This window comes from Trichechus manatus, unplaced genomic scaffold (genome assembly GCF_000243295.1).
Source record: "Trichechus manatus latirostris isolate Lorelei unplaced genomic scaffold, TriManLat1.0 scaffold00170, whole genome shotgun sequence".
NCBI lineage: Eukaryota > Metazoa > Chordata > Mammalia > Sirenia > Trichechidae > Trichechus > Trichechus manatus.
The window spans coordinates 1,191,469-1,210,782 of NW_004444106.1; the positions used below are offsets into that span (position 1 = coordinate 1,191,469).

The 19,314-nt window shown below is 51.6% G+C and overlaps 1 protein-coding gene across 2 annotated transcripts in view; it reads right to left on the bottom strand.

Moving 5' to 3' along the window:
- Positions 1 to 957: 957 nt before the first annotated feature.
- Positions 958 to 19,314, bottom strand: part of GTF3C1 (general transcription factor IIIC subunit 1) — an 85,043-nt gene continuing 66,686 nt past the window's right edge. Inside the window, exons 25-35 of one of the 2 annotated variants that reach the window (XM_023741006.1) lie at positions 17,301 to 17,443; positions 15,283 to 15,364; positions 13,194 to 13,306; positions 11,766 to 11,828; positions 10,966 to 11,059; positions 9,066 to 9,238; positions 7,403 to 7,690; positions 5,985 to 6,244; positions 4,394 to 4,668; positions 1,862 to 2,408; positions 958 to 1,131 (exon numbers count right to left, since the gene is read on the bottom strand). In XM_023741006.1, the coding sequence (XP_023596774.1) occupies positions 1,076 to 1,131; positions 1,862 to 2,408; positions 4,394 to 4,668; positions 5,985 to 6,244; positions 7,403 to 7,690; positions 9,066 to 9,238; positions 10,966 to 11,059; positions 11,766 to 11,828; positions 13,194 to 13,306; positions 15,283 to 15,364; positions 17,301 to 17,443 (2,094 nt within the window). In that variant the 3' untranslated portion in view covers positions 958 to 1,075. Of the gene's footprint in view, positions 1,132 to 1,861; positions 2,409 to 4,393; positions 4,669 to 5,984; positions 6,245 to 7,402; positions 7,691 to 9,065; positions 9,239 to 10,965; positions 11,060 to 11,765; positions 11,829 to 13,193; positions 13,307 to 15,282; positions 15,365 to 17,300; positions 17,444 to 19,314 lie in introns of those variants that run through there. The other variant, XM_023741007.1, reaches the window with a different exon arrangement.

Consider the following 19,314-nt stretch of genomic DNA (forward strand, 5'->3'; position numbering starts at 1 on the left):
CTTAGACCCACTGTGACCACGGCCACAGAAACCAGTGACCCGTCTTCGGGCCCCGGGTCCCCCAGTCACCCAGTACGACTGCTGCTTCTCCCCACACTGGCAGGAGAGGGAAAAAGAATTCTGAATTCTGGATTCACCAGCTTCACCTGGACCTAGAGCCAGTGGCTGCCTCCACCTCCGGCCGAGCTCAGAGGTCTGTGGCCAGAAGCTCCACTTCTGTGTGGTGGTTTCTGCTGCTAAACCAAAACCAAAACCACTGGCCGATCCTCCCAACAGGGCCCAAGCCTGGGAGAAGGCCTCGACTGGCTGGCTGCTTGGCTCTGACCGCCATGCCTGGGCCTGGGGAGCTGGGGTACTGTGTCTACATGTGGAGGGGGTGTCCCCTCTCCTTAAGACTGCTGTGAAGCCTGAGTGTTGGGGGCCCTGAAGGTGGCACTTCTGGCTCTGAGGACTGCGGCCCCTCCAGATCGGAGTGTACTCATCCCGGTGTAACCTTTTAATTCTGAGGGCCTGAGGGGGGCACAGGGGTCCCTGGGGGCAAAGGCAGAAATCCCTGAAGGGGAAGCTGCTCTGGGCTGAGAGTTGGAAGCTCTGGGTTTATCCGGTCACACACTGGCTGTGACCTGGGGCAAGGGCTGTGTACTTCTCTGGGCCCTTTTCTTGCCTGTAACAGAGATGAAGTAACTGTGGGCGTGAGGAGGCCCAGTGAGAGCAGCACGGGACAGTGCTCGCCCGTGTTCTCAGCAGGCGCTACGGGCATGCTGGTGGACCAGCTGGCTGCTCAACACTGTCTAAGGCACTGCAAATGTCTAGCACTTCTGGCCCTCATCCATTACACGCAAGGAGCACCTCTTGCCCGCCCGAATCCCCGCCCCTAACCCAGTGAGTGTGACAGCCCAAAAGAGCCCCACCCATTTCTAAGTCCCCTGCTGAGAACTGCTGTGCTGGACAAAGTGTCCAATACTGTGTCCCTGTGCAAGACATTAAATTAAAACCAGGGTCCCTGTCTGCAGCTCTGAGGACAAACGTCCCAGTGCTCTGACGGCCCCCAGGCTGCCTGAGACAGAGTCCACGCTCACCTTCCCTGTGCTGCTTGCGAGAGGCTGCTGGCTGCAAAACTCTCGGTCAAACCTGATGGAAGAGGAAAAGGCTGTGAGGAACTCAAACACAGGGGTGCCCATCTCCTCCTCCTTCACTGCTGTGCTCTAGAGGTAAAGCAGTGAGAACGAGGACAACAGTCTCTTTCCTCACGATGCTTCCAAGGAGGAAGCACACTCTGAATGAAACCAGAACTAATCGCGGTGTGCAGGTGTCTGTGCTTGTCCCCACGCCTGAGGAACCCCCAGCGGGGGAAGCAAGTGAGGCCCTCGGTTACCATCTAGAAGCCCTGGCCACAAATGCTGTGTTTGTCAAACCCTTAGGCAAAAACACCCCTCAAAAGACAGAAGCCCCTTTAGAAACCACAGGAAAAGGCTACTGTTGATTAGAGATTAAAGTATGTACCCAGCAGCAGAGATAGAAGGCAAGTTTCAGGAAGTACATGTCTGCCCATCTCCGTGAAACGCCAGCCCTCACATCTCCACTACTGCCTCCTCGCAGGAGACAGTGCTGGCGGGCACTGCCAGAGCGCCTCTAGCTACTTGTCACTCCAAGATCTGTTTATGAGCTTCTGAAGCCGTCTGCCCTCTAGTGGAGGCATTCGGAGGCAACATATTCTTCCCCCCTCAAGGCTTAGTCTATGAAAAGCTAAAGTCAGAGGCCCGTTTTGTGCCCAGTGGTGGGTTCCCAATCTGGGAGGAAGGTGTGGGCCAATCAGGTCTGAGGACAGAGAAAGGGTGGGGTGGGGGGCAAGGTTCGGTACCTCGGGGGTCTTCACAGCCTCCCGGAAGCTGGGCCTGACAGCTCAGCTGCTCTTGACCTGGTGAGCTGGGTTCTGTGACATCCTCTTGGTCCTCCTGCCCAGCCTCTGATGTTCCCGGGGGAGGCTCCCTGGCCTCTGTGTCTTCAGGAGCTGCAGGCAGAGCAGGAGCCCGGGTTTCCGGCCCTGCCTCTGCTCTGGGCCCAACGCTGGGGGTGGAGCGCAAGCCCTGGAGCGCAGGCCTCTTTGCAGGCGGTGGCTGGACGCTCTCGGAGCTGCTTGGACTGGTCGAGTCGGTGCTGGCCCAGCTGGCACGCCTTTTGGTGCTCCAGTGGCCCTGAGGAAGTGAGGCCTGCCTCTCAAAGGGGCTGCCCTCGCTGAAAGGCCCTTCTGGGGGCCTGGCCTGGGGGTCTTCTCTTTGAGATTCAGCATCCTCCTCTTTGCCTTTTGGACGCACTGAGTGCAGGAGCCAGGGCTCAGCAGAAGCCATGGTCACCAGGCGAACAGTGTTGCCACCAACTTCCAGGACCTGGTGCTGCTCCAGGAGGTCCTAGGAAAATTGGGAGACACATACTAGGACTGTCTGGGTTTGCTCGATGGGGGACGACTGGGGCAGCCTTCCCTGTCTGATAGATATAAATGCCCTGAGCAAGCGGCAAGCCCAGTTCAACTAGGACACACACAGTGTTTGAAGCATGAGACGTGGCGTCTGGTCCTGGGTCTACCAGGTGACCCGCGGAGTCTCTTTCTCTCTCTAGGCCTCAGTGTGCTGACTTCCAACACAAGCCAGACACGTGAACTTCTTCGAAACACAGGCACGGTCTCAAAGCTGATGGGAATTTACAACAGTCTCCTTCCGCATGGCCAACATCCTCCCACAGAACTCAACACCCCAAGCTCTATCAAGATTGTTCTCAAAGCATTATCATTCCCATGTCGATGACAACTCCTTTCAGGTTTATGCCAGGCCTGCTTTTAACGTCCTCATTCCTATCTAGAAGAGGCACCAACTCTGGGAGGCAGGCAGAGCTCACTGCCATCTTTCTGCCACGATCAGTGGGCTCCAGAGCCCACTGATGGATGACGGCTAGCACCTGGGCTCCGCCAATGTGATCTTGGGAACACCACTGTCTCTCCTTGAGCTCACCTTTGAGGGTTATGTCTGTACCCAGAGTACTATGAACAATAAAACACTATGAGGATGGTAGTTATTACCCCTCTCTTATCTCCCGCACTCATCTGATAATGACAAACACCAGCTTCCATTCCGAATCTTGGAAAATAAGAAGTGAGGGCTTCTTGGAGGAATCCCGTCTTCCTGCAGGTCTCCCAGCTGCCTTTGGGGTCTGCAGTGCCCGAGCCCGCTCCTCCTCCCACGTGATCGCTGCATGGCGAACGTCTCAACATCACCAACAAGGGACCCTGCATCCTACTGCCTACCAACTACCCATAATGCTCAGGGACGCCTTCCTATCACTCCCACAGGTGCATGTTGATTTCACCAGTTGCCGCTTTAGGGTAAATGCAGTTCTGTGATCACTTAGTATTACTGCACGAAGACGTTCCTTTGTTTCTACAGTCTTCATATTTGAGGCTTTGAATGGCTGCTCAGCAGCCTGTGGAGTTCATGGGCCTTTACTTACATCAACAGCCCGAAGTCAGTAGCCACTTGAGTTGTTTCTATGTTTTGGTTCGACCATGATTATCTCTGAAGTTTCTGAGAAAAATATTGGTGGGCAAGTTCTAGCTCAGTTGTACACACTGATCTCCTAAACCTTGGTATCGCTGGTCTAGAGTGTTCTACAACCAACAGAGAATCCAGAAATCTGCGAGCCACCAAACTTCCCTAAACCCTAAGCCCCAGTAGCTGAGCAGACAGCCAGCAAGGGGTAAGAACGCGACCAGTCCACAAGGTCAGTGCGGCTGCCTCACCAACTTAGTCTTAAGCTTTTGTAGTGTCAGCGCACGATACGGGGGTGCTAACTGGCTTATCACTGGTAACGATTTCCTCTATCAGGTAAAAAAGATGAGTATTAGGCCAAGGAAAATAGTTTATTATTAACTGACGAGAGAACACTCTCCCTCATAAAGAGACAATTTTCCTGGTGCAGTTTGCCAGGTCCCAAGGGACTTGACTTAAAAGGCCCATCTGTTGTTATACTCTTTGGGTTGAAGGGTCATTGACTCAAATGAGACTGGGCAGGCAAAGCTGGTGAGTCGGACGGGCCAGGTATAGGATCTCAGGGAGCAGGTGGGGCACTGGGGAGCTGAGGAGTACATACCCATTTGGAGGAGGGGATGCTGCTACTCCGCTCCAGCCAATTGTGCCTCAGGAAGAGGCTCAGTATGGCCGGATCTTCTTTCAGGAGAAGTTGGATTTTAGGTGGTATCTCCTGGTTTTCAAATATTGACAACCGATTCAATGTTCTGAAAAAATATACCCTATGGCCTAAACCAGGTCCATCTGCAGTGCACATCTGGCTGGCAAGTCAGAAACTCTGCTTTAGCACATCGGGCTACTTAACGCTCACTCACCTGGACATAGTCGGTGAACGTCCTTGTGCGCTCACCATCTGTCTTCTCAAAGGCGGAAAACTGTCTGCTCAGGGCCACCCTGTCAACCCCAAAATAACCTGCAGCTGCAATGGCCCTCTGGATCTCCAAGGCCGCAACCACGTCTCCTGGTTTGTACCCAGACAGCGCCACCTGGTGGACAAACTCTTCCAAGCTGTTCCCCTTGGTGTTTATCACTCTGGTTAAAGTGTCAGGGAGGCAGGAGGTTCCCACTGCCAGCTCCTCCAAAGAAGTGGCTGCAAAGATGAGGAGAAAGGTCAGAATCATCTCTGACAGAAGCCCACTCCCGAGACCAAGGCACAAGCAGGACATGCTCCAGTGCCCATTCACTGCTCCCCAAACAGCCACGGGGGTCACTTGGGTGGACACGGTTGGGTCCTTGGGAGTCAGATTTCTGATATGTGACCCCAGGACCTTGAATGCAGCTGACTGGACTGGATTTATCCTGGGTCAAAATGATTCTCTTGCTCAAGAGGCTGGGTGCTGGGCCCAAGTACTGGAAACCAGAGCTCTGAAACAGTGGTCCTTCACTCTGGCTGTCTGGTTTCCACCTTCTGTGCTCACGTGTTCACGTCTCCTTAGATTCTGTGAGACAGCCGGACCCTACCAGTAAACCCCGACTTTTGCTTAAGATAGCCAGGGCGAGTTCAGCTGCTTCCTATAAAAGACGCCTCAGCTAAGACAACAATTGATCAGTTGGACCTGCCCTGTCCCAACTCCAGACAAAGCACAAACACTTCACCATAGTTACAGAACTGACAGCAAACGCTATCAACCTCAACAATGTAAAAGTAAAGGTGAGTCAGACAGAGCTGGGAAGGCGAAGGGCAGCGGGAGGAAGGAAGGCACAGGGAAGGGAAGGGGCTCGAATAGACTCGCTTTATGTAGTAGGAGGAGAGACTGCCTGAAAGTAAGGGCTTGGGAAACAAATAAGTTATTTAATGTCTCAAAGATAGTCAATAGAAGAATTCTTTTTTTTTTTAAAGTAAAAAAATGAGAAGTGAAGGAGGAGGGAGATAAGAAATGTGAGGCAAATACTCATCTTTCATGCAACGGGTCAAAAGCCAATGCTTAACGCTTTCATAAGCATGTATAATTTAGAGTTATGGAGGTAACCACCAGAAGAACCAAAAGAGAAGCAGTGAACAGGTCACCCCTGGGAAGGGGCCAGGGGAGGGGGGCTGGGAGGGCTTTCACACAAGCCCCTCTCGACTTGACTTGTTAGCACCTACACGTATTACTTTGATTCAAGGGGGAGAAAATGATGATGTGATGAGCCCTAAAGGGCGGGGAGTGAGCGCAGCCCTGTGGCCCCGAGTAGGTGGTCACCAGCGAAGGGGGCTCAGAGGGCGTGCATGCCCCACACTGGCTGCCAAGGTGGGGAGGTGTTTTCCCTGGTTTATTTTGTGTCTTAGCACCGTTGCTGCGACCTCATCATTGGCCTGAGAGCCTAGAGGTGAGCTCATGGGGTGGGTCACAGGACGGGCATAAGTGCCTTTGTGACCAGCCAGTCGGCCCCCTGTCCCCAAGCCCGAGCAGGGGAAGCACTCACCAGTGGGCCCGAGGTGGGTGGGCCCGGGGGTGCGGCGGAGCCGGAACTTCACCTGGCAGGAGTTCACAACGATGTTGTCATTGGGGTTGAGGTTGCGGGTGCTGACAATGCCGGGGGCATAGTAGCCCCTCATCAGCAGGTAGTTGGTGTGGGAGGCCTGGGGGGCTTTCACCTCGATGCTCCGGCGCTTGCCCCCTGAGCCTTCGTCCAAGTCTTCCTCTTCATCCTCGTCGTCTTCCAAGCTCCCCTCCTTTCCCAGGCTAGGAGAAGAAAAGTGAGACCCAGCTGATGGAACACAGCTGCCATCTGTGCTCTTGCTGCCTCTTGTGGGGACACCAGCTCCCTCCGAGAGGGGCCTCTCTAATTCGGCCTTGCCAGTGGCTGGCGCTAGCTACAGACACCACTGGGGTCTGGCTGTGCTTTTGGCTCCTAGAAGGTCTGGCACGGGCGGCCGCTGCAGTTTCATCTTTCCACTCCACCTTCCCACACACACCTCGCTGACCCCATCACATCTGTGTCTTTGCAAGAGCTGTTCCTTTTGCCTGGAAAACCCACCCTATGCCTCTGTCCAAAAAAATGCGTAAGTTTCCATTAAGTCCTAGTTCAGCTATTATGCCCTCAAGCCATCTTCTCTTCTTACCCCTCCCTGCCACACTGTACCATGTCCTTCTCTTCGGCAGGCCCAGGCCACATCCTCCTTGCTTCCCATAGCACCACCAAGCCAACTGCCCACCGTAATTTCTAGTGTACAGGTCTGTGAGCCCTGCCCGTGGGATCCCTGAAGGCACCGCCTACACCTCGCTTGCCTATGCACGGCAATGCCTAGCACAGGGCCAGACACAAAGCAGAAAAGCACGGCAAGTGCTCGTTGGAAGAACAGAGACCAGTGCCACAGTGCTGAGAGAAAACGACAATGCCCAAGGCTCTGTGAGCACACTCAACCCGAAACCGTGGCCCTGGGCAGTGTGCATGGCGCCCAGCGTTGGAGCTGCCGCTGACCCTGGGCTCGTGGCCCTGGGCAGCGTGCATGGCGCCCAGCGTCGGAGCTGCCGCTGACCCTGGGCTCGTGGCCCTGGGCAGCGTGCATGGCGCCCAGCGTCGGAGCTGCCGCTGACCCTGGGCTCGTGGCCCTGGGCAGCGTGCATGGCGCCCAGCGTCGGAGCTGCCGCTGACCCTGGGCTCGTGGCCCTGGGCAGCGTGCATGGCGCCCAGCGTCGGAGCTGCCGCTGACCCTGGGCTCGTGGCCCTGGGCAGCGTGCATGGCGCCCAGCGTCGGAGCTGCCGCTGACCCTGGGCTCGTGGCCCTGGGCAGCGTGCATGGCGCCCAGCGTCGGAGCTGCCGCTGACCCTGGGCTCGTGGCCCTGGGCAGCGTGCATGGCGCCCAGCGTCGGAGCTGCCGCTGACCCTGGGCTCTCACCTTTTAATGACGTCGTTCTCTACCATCGAACTGTCCACCACCACGATCTGCTCTGGTATCCTGACATCCACGGAAACGAGGCCCAGAGAGAAAAGGGTCAGGGCGGCCACACAGTGTCCCCCAGGACCGTCTAAAGAAAACACCACCAGGTCATTTGTGGAGTCGTTATTATCCTGGTCTTTGAAGGTAAAATGATCAGGCTGGTCCGACTTGCCGGCAGCCAGGATTCTGCTGAAGAACTGGAATGACTCTGTACAGATGGTGCTCGGAAATCGCCAGGTAAAAATCCTGCACAGACAACAAGCAGGGAAGGGCCTGTCTGAGCAGAGAGAGCTGGAAGTCTTTGTCTGCCTGGGCTACAAGCACTCCAAATCATTATGGTGAAAACTAGACACACCACTTCTCCCTCGCCCATCCCAAATGAAGGGGCTGCACTGCCACCTACCCTCTGAGTCTTTCTGCCCCACTCATGGCAGCACCTTAAGCAAGGGCCATGTCTTTTCATCTTGCATCCCTAGGCCCACCCCATGCTGAACTGGGCAAAATAAATGTACTTTTGTCATAACCATCTTTAAACAAACCAAGCCCTGAGCCCATATGGAGATCTCATTGCCTGTATGAGGCAGCTGTAAGGAGTGAGCCCGCCTCTGCCCAAGAGGATAATTTTCCTGAACGTGGAACTACAGGGACAGGAGGGACCTAGAGGTCAGAGAGATACTGGCTCTGCTGACTACGCTCCAAGTTTAAATGAGGATGTGCATACAGGGAAGTTGCTCAAGGTCAAGTGGGCTTACTGGACCTGGACCCACGCCTGCTTTCAAGTTCAGGGCTCTGACTGTACCAGGTTGCTTTCCGGGAAGGCAAAGGAAACTGAGGGCCTTAGGGATGAGGATTTAGGAAAAGGAGGACGTGTCTGAAGTCACAGGCAAAAGAGATGGGACAAAAGAAACATACAAATGAAATCCTCATTTTGCTGACTTAAAGTTTCTGAATGCAGCCTCCACAGATCTGAGAGAGGACCAGGAGACCATCATGGAGAAGGGAAAGCTGGTTAGGGCAAGGGAGGAGTCCTTGGGAATACTTAACAGAGTGCCTCTGTGTGTGGTCTAGGCCAGTGGGGCAAGGTGCTAAATGTGCAAGCGTGAAGAACAGCCCCTGCTGCAGCGTAAAGCTGGGCTGAGAAGCGCTCCTTTCGGGGGAGCCCAGGAAGGTGGTTCCAGGAACGTGCCTCAGCACCTTGCCCCACCACTCGGACACTAATGTACTGCAAACCACCTGGAAAACACATGATGGCTTAAAATGAAGCGTGTGAGCCTACAGGATTGGAGACTGCCGTGCAGCTGAGCTACGGGATCATGGATTGATCCCCAACAAGGAGGATGCACTTCTACTGAACTAAAAACTGATGTCACCTAATGTGACAGGAGAAAGGGAAAGAAATGACCTGCAAATGGTAAATGCCCCTAACATAAAATATTGCCAGTCTTATTTCCATGTGAGTGAGAGGGAAGGGTGTTGCTGAAAAAACGTGTTCTCACAGAGGCCACGCCTGCACACAGCTGCAGGAGCGCAGGTCCCCACCTTCTCTGATGCAGGAGTGGTTCCTGTTATTGCCCACATGCGTGCTGCTCTGCAGAGGCTGCACAGCTCTGAGCGGCCTCACCTGTAGTAAGTCTGGGACAACTGGTAGGACATGGGCACGAAGGGCAGAGCCCGGTTTTTCTTTGGGCCCAGCATGTGATTGACCCGGCGCCGGTTGACCAGGCTCCTTTTCTGGCATTCCACGAAGGCCTTGACGAGAATCTGGTCCTTATACTCCCGGTATATGCGGAAAGTCTGCAACACAGCAGGGTTGTGGGTGAGCTCGGACATGTGGACAAACAGAAGCTACAGGTGATCATTTACAAGGAGGCAGGTGACACTCGGGGGGGGGGGCAGGTATCCAGCATTCCTGACTCTCAGGCCATCGCTCCTACCATCATGTCACACCTTCAGAGACCTCAGAGAAGGTCACACAACTTGAGAGAAAGGAAGGCTGTTCACTCTCAACACTATCTCTCTGGATGCAAAGATGATGGGTGCCAATGCAGAACCCTCTTCCCCTCAGCCTGTCAGCCAGCCCATCAGCATGTCTGGTTGGCTCCACTTCCAGAAGATTCACCCCCGCATCCACCCCATGTGCCCACACTGCCACCACCTAGTCCACGCCACATCATGTCACACCTCGACCACATCAGTAGCCTCCAGTTCACTGCTCTCCCTGCTTCTACACTTGTCACTTGGCCCCTCCATTCTCCACAGCAGCCAAAGTACTCCTTTTACAAGTAAATCAGACCACACATTATTTCCCGACTTCAGAAAGCCCAGTGGCTTCCCTCTGCGCTTGGAGCAGTCCAGACTATGGTCGACAAAGACCCGGTGAGCTGGACCTTGCCCACCACTCTGCCTCCACTCTTGCTCTCCACACTCCATCTAGCCTCACGGGCCTTCTTACTTTTCTCGAAAATGCCAAATCATTAGCAATGACCAAGCTAGGGCCACACCAGTGTTTCCCAAAGGGTAGTCTGTGGACCAGCTGCCTCAGTATCCTGGGGATGGATGGCACACATGAGTTAGGGTCCCCTGACAGACTTGCTGGGGCTGGGGCTTAGGGTCAAGTGCTAAAAAGCTCTCCAGCTGACCCTCAGGTGCCCAAAAATTTGGGACACCACCAGTCTAAATCCACCAGTGGGGTTAGAAAATATCATCCTGGTGTTTTCTTCATTTTTTTTCCCCTCATGTTCTAAATGGGGCTGATCTGGTAAGGTAAGCCAGAGGAGCTGGTTTTTAGGGTTTGAGATGAAATATAAAAGTGCATAGGTTCTACCTAGAATACACATCTGTGATCTTAAAAACAAGGGAGAACACTCTCCTGGGCAGCACCAGCTCGGGAAATGGGACCCTCTCAGCATCTCTGGGATTCAGAGCCAAACAGACCTCAGTTTGACAAATTGTGTGATCTGCTGTATCTTTTCAACTCCTCTGAACTTCAAGTTTCCTGTTTGTAAAAGAGTAACAATACCACCAACTTTCCCAGGTCACTATGGGGTTACATGAGACTTGCTTTCTCTCTTTTCTCTTCATTTAGCCATCATAATGCAGAGCATTAGAGATCTACTAAGTCCTCGGGAGATGTGTAAGACTCACTGCCCACAGAACGGTAGCTTTCCCGCTCAGTGATCACTCAGAATCAAAATCTCTCCACGTTTATAATGTGAAAGATATGCTACACAGCTCAGTTCCTCTCAGTTCTTCTGTCACACCTCATTTCCTCTTCTCCCTAATTTTCTGTCTGAAACAGTAGACTCAAAACCTCAGCACTGGAGGGGTTCTGAAGGCCACTGGATCCCATCCCCACACTTTAAAGATGAAAGAAGAGAGGGCCTGAGTCTCAGGGGGATCAGGCCCCTTGAGACCCCGCAGCTGAGAAGTTCGTGAGCCAAAACCTCACCCGGTACTGGCCTCTGCGGGGTCCCAAGCACCATTAGTGCTGCGGGGACAGATACTGGGTACCCAGTACCCACCTGAAATGACTGGCAGGACTTCATCTGACTGTCCGACAGGGCCAGTGTGCTCTGGATGAGGTTGTGGAGCACCAGAACATGGATGTCATCCACGCTGAAAGAGACAGAGGGCGGCAGGGCAACATGAGGCCAAGGGCCACAAGCCACATCTCAGGGGAATCAATTCTCATTAAAAAAAAAAAAAAGGTATCAGTCTCACAAAAATGACATGAAAATCAAAACTATCCAAAAAAGGGGAACAAAATAAATGATGCTTTTTAGATCTTAGAAACTGGTCAATTTCTGCAGGTAAACAGTTTCAATCTAGTGGGTAAAAGGAGACATAACCTGGGAACACGTTTATATGACAACTAACAAGTCAATCCAGTGGGTAAAAGGCAACATAACCTGGGAACACGTTTACATGACAACTAACAAGTGGGGCCTATGCTTCTATTTTTTTCCCTCCAGTTTTAAACATGTTTTTCTCCAATGAGAACAGGCTTCTCACTGAAATATGAGAGCTAAAATCAAACTAAACTAACACTGATTTTCCAAGATGGAAAAAAAAAAAAAGGTTGAGCTTTTTATCTAGAGTTTTGCTTGGATAGCTCATGGGATGAGAGTTCAAACCCTTCCCCCAGCCCGTCTTAAGGCTAGACCAGGCTACGGGCTGGCAAACTTTTTCTGTAAAGGGCCAGACAGTAAATGTTTCGACGAAGTTTATTTACAAAGACAGGTGACAGGCTAGATTTGGCCCACTGCCATGTAGGTAACTCAGACAAGTAGGTGAGGAAGATACTCTGCATATCAGTACTTGCCTATTAAGTTCATCTTCTTTACTGATTTGATCTTTCTCATCTCCAATTGCCAAAACTCGGTATCTGTGTAAGAAATAGGAGAAGAACATGTCAGTGGAACAAAGCAGAACCTACCCGGGCTGATGCTGGCTCAAGATGGCCATTTATTGGCTAAAATACTGGAAAAAAATGTTAAGCTCACTAAAAATTGAATATTGTATATGCAAATTAAAATGAGAAAATACCATGTTCTGCCCACCAGATAAGTATTTTATAAAAATGAGGGCTGATGTGAGAAATGCTCATTTATTAACAGTTACACGCAACATGTTAACTGGCAGGGAGCCGACTGTTAACTGTTAAGGGAGCAGGGTATAAAATTGTGGGTTCATTATGATTAAAAACCAAGCACAAGAAAGAAGTCTAGACGAAAATACACGAAAAGAGAACAGCTGTTATCAGGCTGTTGGAATCATAGACTATTTCCCCATCTATTTTCTGAGCTTCATGTAAATATTGTTTTACTGTGTTTACACCAAGGAAATAAATAGAGGAATAAACCACAGAATTTACTTTCTTTTCCCCAAATGGTCATTTGTAAGACTTTTCCTTAGTTTCTAAAAAACCAAAGTCAAAGATGAATTTTTATCTTTGTAGTACTAAAATCGTCTTAAAATTTAGTGCTAAGAAAAAGAAACTTTTCAGAAAAAACTATGAACTATTTTTAGTCACACAAGGAAAAATATGGAACCATTTTCTTTTTTGCCTCGCCTGCCAGAATGCTCAAGATCAAATTTATTGTTAAACTGCAACTTTTTTCTTCTCTCTAAATGATTCGTGTTCTTTCCTTTAAAAAAATCTTTATTTTAACTGTCTGGTTTTATGACTAAAAGCTGTTCCATAGCCTCACTGGAAATAAGTGTGGCTATAAATTATAGATAGGTAAACAAGCTATTTGAAACACCTTGAAGACTGAATATAAACCATACCATTTGGGAATTCTGGGGAATAGTTTACTGCAAAAACAAAGCCAAAATCCAAAAAATAGCTAAAGGTACCAGCTCTGAAAATGTTCTGCAAATCTCTCTTTAGGCCTGGCACGTCTTGGAGTTTCCGCACATGTAAAAAAAGCACTAGGAGAAAGCACACCAACCACCTATGGAAGCCTGAATTAAGTCAGCAGCGGGGGGCTCGGTGAAAAAATGTATGGAAGTGCCTGGTTGGGTGCTAGGAATGGTGGTTCTGCCTGTTTTCAAGTCACCCGCGGAAGGCTAGAGCTCAGATGCTCCAGACATGCTCGAGACGTGACGTTAGCTGTCAGGTCCACAGCAACCAGGCAGGTTCCATGGGCCTCACGGGACTGCCAGACAAGGGGAGGGAACTCTGGCCACCTGAATTTCTACTCTCTCCCACTGCGGATCACACAGAACTGTCCCAGAAGAACCTCACCTGGCAAACAGCTCCTGCAGTGTGTCTGGGATTTCAAGGTTAGGATTCTTTAGGGATGAGCTGAACTTCTCTTTAAGCTTCTCCACAAATTCTTTAAACTCGTTGGCACAGACCTTTGGACGCGAGAGAATGAAATGTGAAGCCCTTTCTCTCCGCCAAGGGAGGGTTTGCTAAGATGCAGCAAGGAACATCTGTGACAAACTCGTGCAGCAGCTGTGCATGAGAAGCACTGGCAGTGCCGCCTCTCCGCCTTTCCTATCTCCCCGAGGCTGCCCGATGCCCACAGAGCAGACCTGACCAGGCACACTGTCAGAGGAGGCGACAGACGCTCACCCCACGCTCAGGAACTGGGGCACTTGATGCCAACTAACACGCTGATGGGTCTCAGAGCAGCACCCCAGGTCTCTCTCCTAAGCCCCAAATCTGAGCACAGTCCCCAGGATGCCTTCCACCACCTGCCTCCTCCCAGTCAGTGTCTCCCTCTCATTCCCACTCACTCAGCTCCCCTGCCTGTCTTCCACCCGGTGGCTCCCACGGTGCTCTCCTCCTCCACCCCGCACTGTGGCTGTCACAGCCCAGGCCTTCCTCACTCTTCACCCAGAGCACAACACAGCCTCCTCACTGGCCTCGCCACCTCCAGTCCATCCTCTTGGTGTGGCCAGAACAAGCTTTCCAATGCAAAGTGACCAAGTCAGCCCCCTAGTTTGTGCTGCAGGACAAATGCCCACTCCATCCTTGGCCGCTGAGGCTCTGCCGCCCTCCTGACTCTGTGCTGCATCAGGCTGGCATGCCCTGGGGCCGGGGACACCAGGCTCCCTGGCCCTCCAGTGCCTCTGCCTTGGCTGCTCCCTCAACTTTTGGGTTTCAGTTCAGTGTCAGCTCCTTTCACAGCTTCTGACAGACACTGCTGGCTGCCTCCCTCATGCTCCCCACCCCTCCATTCTTTCTCACTCGTGGAGCCAACCCTGATTTGGTTTGGAGAGGAAACACACCCAGCCTCAGGGGTGAGTCAGGCTAGGTCCAGGCCCATCATGGCAACCTTGTTCCCCTGTGCTAGCTACTGTTTCCCAGCCACAGGACCCAGGTCGGCCAGAGCACTTCTGGGAGACTGCCCCTCCCTGAGACAAGGGCCACATGGGGCCAATGCGGCCCCTCTCTCATGTCTTCCTGCCCTGGGATTCTGTTGTGAGGACCTGAGCGACAGTAGTCAACTTGCAACCATGCGGTGACTGGCACGAGGAGGGCGAGCCGTCCACTGAGGATGGAGAGTAAAATGACAGAATCAACCTGGGTCCTTGGGGGCACTGCTGTTCTGCTGCACCAGCCTGGGACTGCCTACCTCCGGACTGCTTGGCACATGGGAACAATGAAGCCTTAAGCCCTGTTAGGCTGGGTTTTCTGTTACCTGCATCCAACTCATTCCTGATGCTCCCTCCCGACCTAGCTGGCCTGTGCTGTGTTCTCTCAGAGGACTTATTCACTGTTCTGCAGTGCCCACCTGCTTCTCTGGCCTGACCTGCTTCCCCGAGGGCTCCCTGAAGGGCCAGGGTTGACATGCACGCAGCAGGTGTCCAGCAGACTCTGAGCCAAGAGCAGAGAAGTTTGGGTCTGGAAAGATAACTTCCTTCTTCATCAGCTACCTTCTAAGCCCCTGTGACCCTCAGTCCATGAGTCCCTGCAAGTTCATTCCAGCCCTACCTGGACGGGGTTTTGAGAGTGCACTTGGATAAAGGTCCTCTCAAGAAGAAAACTCCTACCCGATCTGCAAGCTTTCCAGGAAAGCCTAGCTGCTTGTTGTTTCTGAAGAGCTGCCCATTTTCTTAACAAACGGGCCCAAGGCACAGCAGAACTTCACAGTGGCATATCGATTCTAATCATCCCTAATCACTGATGCTGGGAGCCAGATCAAACGTGGTCCAAAGCCAAATATCGGACACACAGATTTCCCACGTAAGCAGGGAAAACGTCATGTCTGTGAGGCTGGCAGAGTCACCGTGGGCCCAGGGGGCCGGCCTGGCACCTGGAAAGGCTGCCTTCAGAGCAGGCTGAGCCCATCTCCACAGCCTACCTTCAACCACATGGGGCCTACCTTCGGGTCGTCATAGTTACACTTCCGATTCATAAACTCCCCAACAAGTGCTTTATCCTGGTACACCTCGGCAAGGCAAACCCTGCAGAAAGATAAGATAAAAACGAGGTCTGGCGATTGTAAGGATGTCAATATGCGGAGCCATCAGAAGATGCCTGTTGGAACATTTCTGGTCTTAGCTAAACATGAAGTATGGTTTACTTATACATCTGTTAGGTAATTACAGCTCTTAAAAACGAAGGATTTGGGATCTGCCAATTCTGACTCAAGCCCAGCCTGCTAGTGTTCTCATTTTACCCCTCGGCTTCTCTGCGCTTCCGTCCCTCCACGTGCAAACTGAGAGCAGTGCCTCCCACCTGCCTCTCACAGGGATCTGGGCAGGACCAAATGAGACAACCTGTGTGAAACCATACGCTCAACTTTAAATTTAGATTCCACAGACGCTGGTGTTTATTATTACTAAGAGCTCTAACTTCCTCCAAGGCACCAGTTGTCCATTCGGTACATCTCCAGATCTCCAAAATGTAAGGAGAGCCTGAGTTGTTCAAAATGAAACGAAAGAGAAGGCAGCTAGTGTTTGCTGGGCTCCTATGAGCCAGGCACTTCAACCTTCATAAAGAGCTTGTGAGGTAGGGACTGCCATCCCATTTTAAAGCTCGGAGAAGTCAAGGGCACCCGAAGTCCCACAGATACCAAGGGTCAGCAGTAGGCAGGACAGGTGTGGTTATTATTAGTATTACGGCCCTGCTTCACAGGTGAGGAAACAGCCTCTGAGTGACAATGTCCTGTCCCCAGAAAACAGAGGTGTGTGGACCAAGTGATCAGAGCCCTTTCGGCTAAAACAGTCTCAGATCCTATGCAGGCCTCTTGGTATGTCTAATCTAAGTCAGTGCTTCTCAGTGAGGGCGATTTTGTCCCCTAGGGGACACCTGTAGACACTTCTGGTAATCACGTGGGAGGGAGGCTGCTACTATTATCTAGTAGGTAGAGGCCAGGGATGCTGCTAAACATCCTACAATCCACAGGATAGCCCCCACAGCAAGCAATGATCCAGCTCCAAATGTCAACGGTGCGGAGGCTAAGAAATCCTGGCTAGAGCTGAGTCTCCTCCACAATCCAGGGCTAGCCCTAATCTCGCTCTCAAATCTAGCCGACTGCAGGTGCCCCAAGGTCCAGAATCAACTTGGCACCAAGCTCTCCTACTGACCCGTGGCAGGAACAACCAGCTGGTGGCGGTGTTCGTCCTGTCACCATCACGGACTCCGCCTTGCCCCCCCCCGTCTTCCCCTGGCTGCGCTGCGTGGGTGCCTCCATGCGCATGCTGGAGTTCTCTGGTCCCCCTAGTCAAGCACACACCTTGTAGTGGTAGGTGCAGGAGGAGTATGATAGCCTGAAAATGGCTTTACGGCCCTGTGTGGAGAACCTTGCTGGCAACAGACTAGCCACAAGGGGGTGCTTTGCGACTCCTGGGCATCTGCCATCACCGCACATGCAAACATGGTCAGGAGGCACTAAGGGCACGCTCAGCTCTGCTGTGAACATGCTGAGCGCGTTCTGTCCAATGACTCAGGCCCTGCTTAGCTTCTTCCTGGGCCGAGCTATGTGATGAGCCACCAATACAGAGATATCAAGAGCTGCTCTGGAGTGGGAAAATCAGTTGTGAAAATCTGCCTTCCCTACATATAGCTGTGTGATATTCAGCAAGTCTCCTAGCCTGGCTGGCCTCCATTTCTTCATCTGTGAAAATGGGTAACAGCAGCTACTTCATAAGGCTATTCTAAAGTCCAAATCCCATCATGCACATCAGAGTACCTAGAATCACACCCAGCCCTCAAAAGGTCAAGGACAATCTTACCAACGAACTCCACTAATCGAAAAAACTACTGGACAACTCAGTGTGCTTGATCTGGATTTTACACAAGAGTCTTAAGCAAGTGGGATGAAAGAAGAGTAAAGAACGAACTGCAAGCATTAGAACAACCTTGTCCTAGAGTTATGAAATTTCAAAGATGGCTTACTTATAGTTCAGATAGGCTTGTGGATTTTTCACTAAGTAGCGAGCTCTTCGTCCAACTGAATGGGATGTTTTATCCAAAGACTCTTCAAGGGTAGCATGCAGAATGTCCCGCACGACCTGCCAGGGGACAAACGGGCCCTTCACCTGGATCAAACACAGAGCCAAGACAGAAAATCAGGATCCTGGGCTCCCATTAGAGGTCATGAATGTAAAGGAGTGGGGAAAAAATATGTTTGATCACGCCTTTTTCCTCAGAGAACTCAAAACTGTCACCTCATGCTTTTGAGCAAATGGTTTACTCAGTCGTGTTTACTAGACACCAACTCTGTGTCCGGCACTGAGTGAGGTGCAAGGGAGAGAAGAATAAGACAAGTCCTCAACGTCTGGTGGGAAGAGTGTCTTTCTGGCAAGTACCAGCCAGAGTGCACAGAGGGTGTTGGGTAATACTGACTGGAAGGGTAATACAGTAGGAGACCAAACCCAACCCCCCAAACACGCACACACACACACACACACAAAAACCATTGCTGTCAAGTCAATTCAAACTCATAGTGATCCTATAGGACAGAGAAGAACTGCCCCATAGGGTTTCCATGGCTGTACTCTTTAAGGAAGCAGACTGCCACATCTTTCTCCCACGGAGCAGCTAGTGATTTCAAACCACCAACCTTTTGGTTAGCAGCTCAGAGTTTAACCATTGCACCACCAGGGCTCCTTAGGGAAGGTTATAAGTATATAAAATGTGTTTAGTTAGAGGGTTTTAAAGGGCTGATTATATAGTTACGTATACTTAGGAACAGTCTGTATACTGTGATTGTATATTATGTTAGTAGAACTAGAATGTACTAAATTAGCAGAACAGTTCAGTCAACAATACGTAGGAAGGCAGAGCTGAGATGAGGAAGGGGCTGGATGACAAGGTTAGTTTTCTTATCACCACAAGAACAAGGTGATCCAAGAATCCGGTTTAAGTTCAAGCAGGGAGTAGAGGGTCCAGCTGACACTGAACTCTGAAGGACCGCTGTGCTTCCTCAAGGACACAGCAGAGGCACACCTCTCCTCCTACCAGAGCTACCATGAAGGTCCCCCGGCAGATTCAGGGGCACAGGACTGGGCAGAGGCACACCGCTCCTCCCAGGGCTGCCATGAGAGTCCCCTGGCAGATTCAGGGGCACAGGATGGGGCAGAGGCATGCCGTTCCTCCCAGGCCCGCCATGAGAGTCCCCTGGCAGATTCAGGGGCACAGGATGGGGCAGAGGCAAGCCATTCCTCCCACGGCTGCCATGAAGGTCCCCTGGCAGATTCCAGGACACAGGACGGAGCAGAGGCCCCTCCTCCCAGGGCCGCCATGAGAGTCCCCTAGCAGATTCAGGGGCAGGGAGCAACACATCATTTTCACGTTCTTTTTTAGAGAAGGGATTGGGCTGGAATTTAGGAGAGGATGACTGACAGGTGAAAGAATACGGAGAAAATGGTCAAGAAAAAAGATCTAATGAGCCTATAGGCAGGAGAGCATCGTGGACACAGGACACCTGACAGGGCTTCTCTTGGCCGGCATGGTTGTAACCAGTCTACACAAACTGGGTTGTTGTTTTTTTTAAAATTGTACTTTAAGTGAAAGTTTACAATTCAAGTTAGTCTCTCAGACAAAAATGTATACGTACATTGTTTTGTGACCCTAGTTGCTCTCCCTATACTGTGAAAGCACACTCCTCCTTTCCACCCCAGATTTCCCGGGTCCATTCAACCAGCTCCTGGCCTTCTCTGCCTTCTCATCTTGCCTCTGGACAAAAGCTGCCCATTTAGACTCATGTATCTACTTGAGCTAAGAAGCACACTCTTCACAAGTATCATTTTTGTCCCATAGTCCAGTCTAATCTTTGTCTGAAGAGTTGGCCCCGGGAATGCTTTTAGTTTTGGGCTAACAGAGAGTCCGGGGGCCATGTCTTCTGGGGTCCCTCCAGTCTCAATCAAACCATTAAGTCTGGTCTTTTTACTAGAATTTGAGTTCTGCA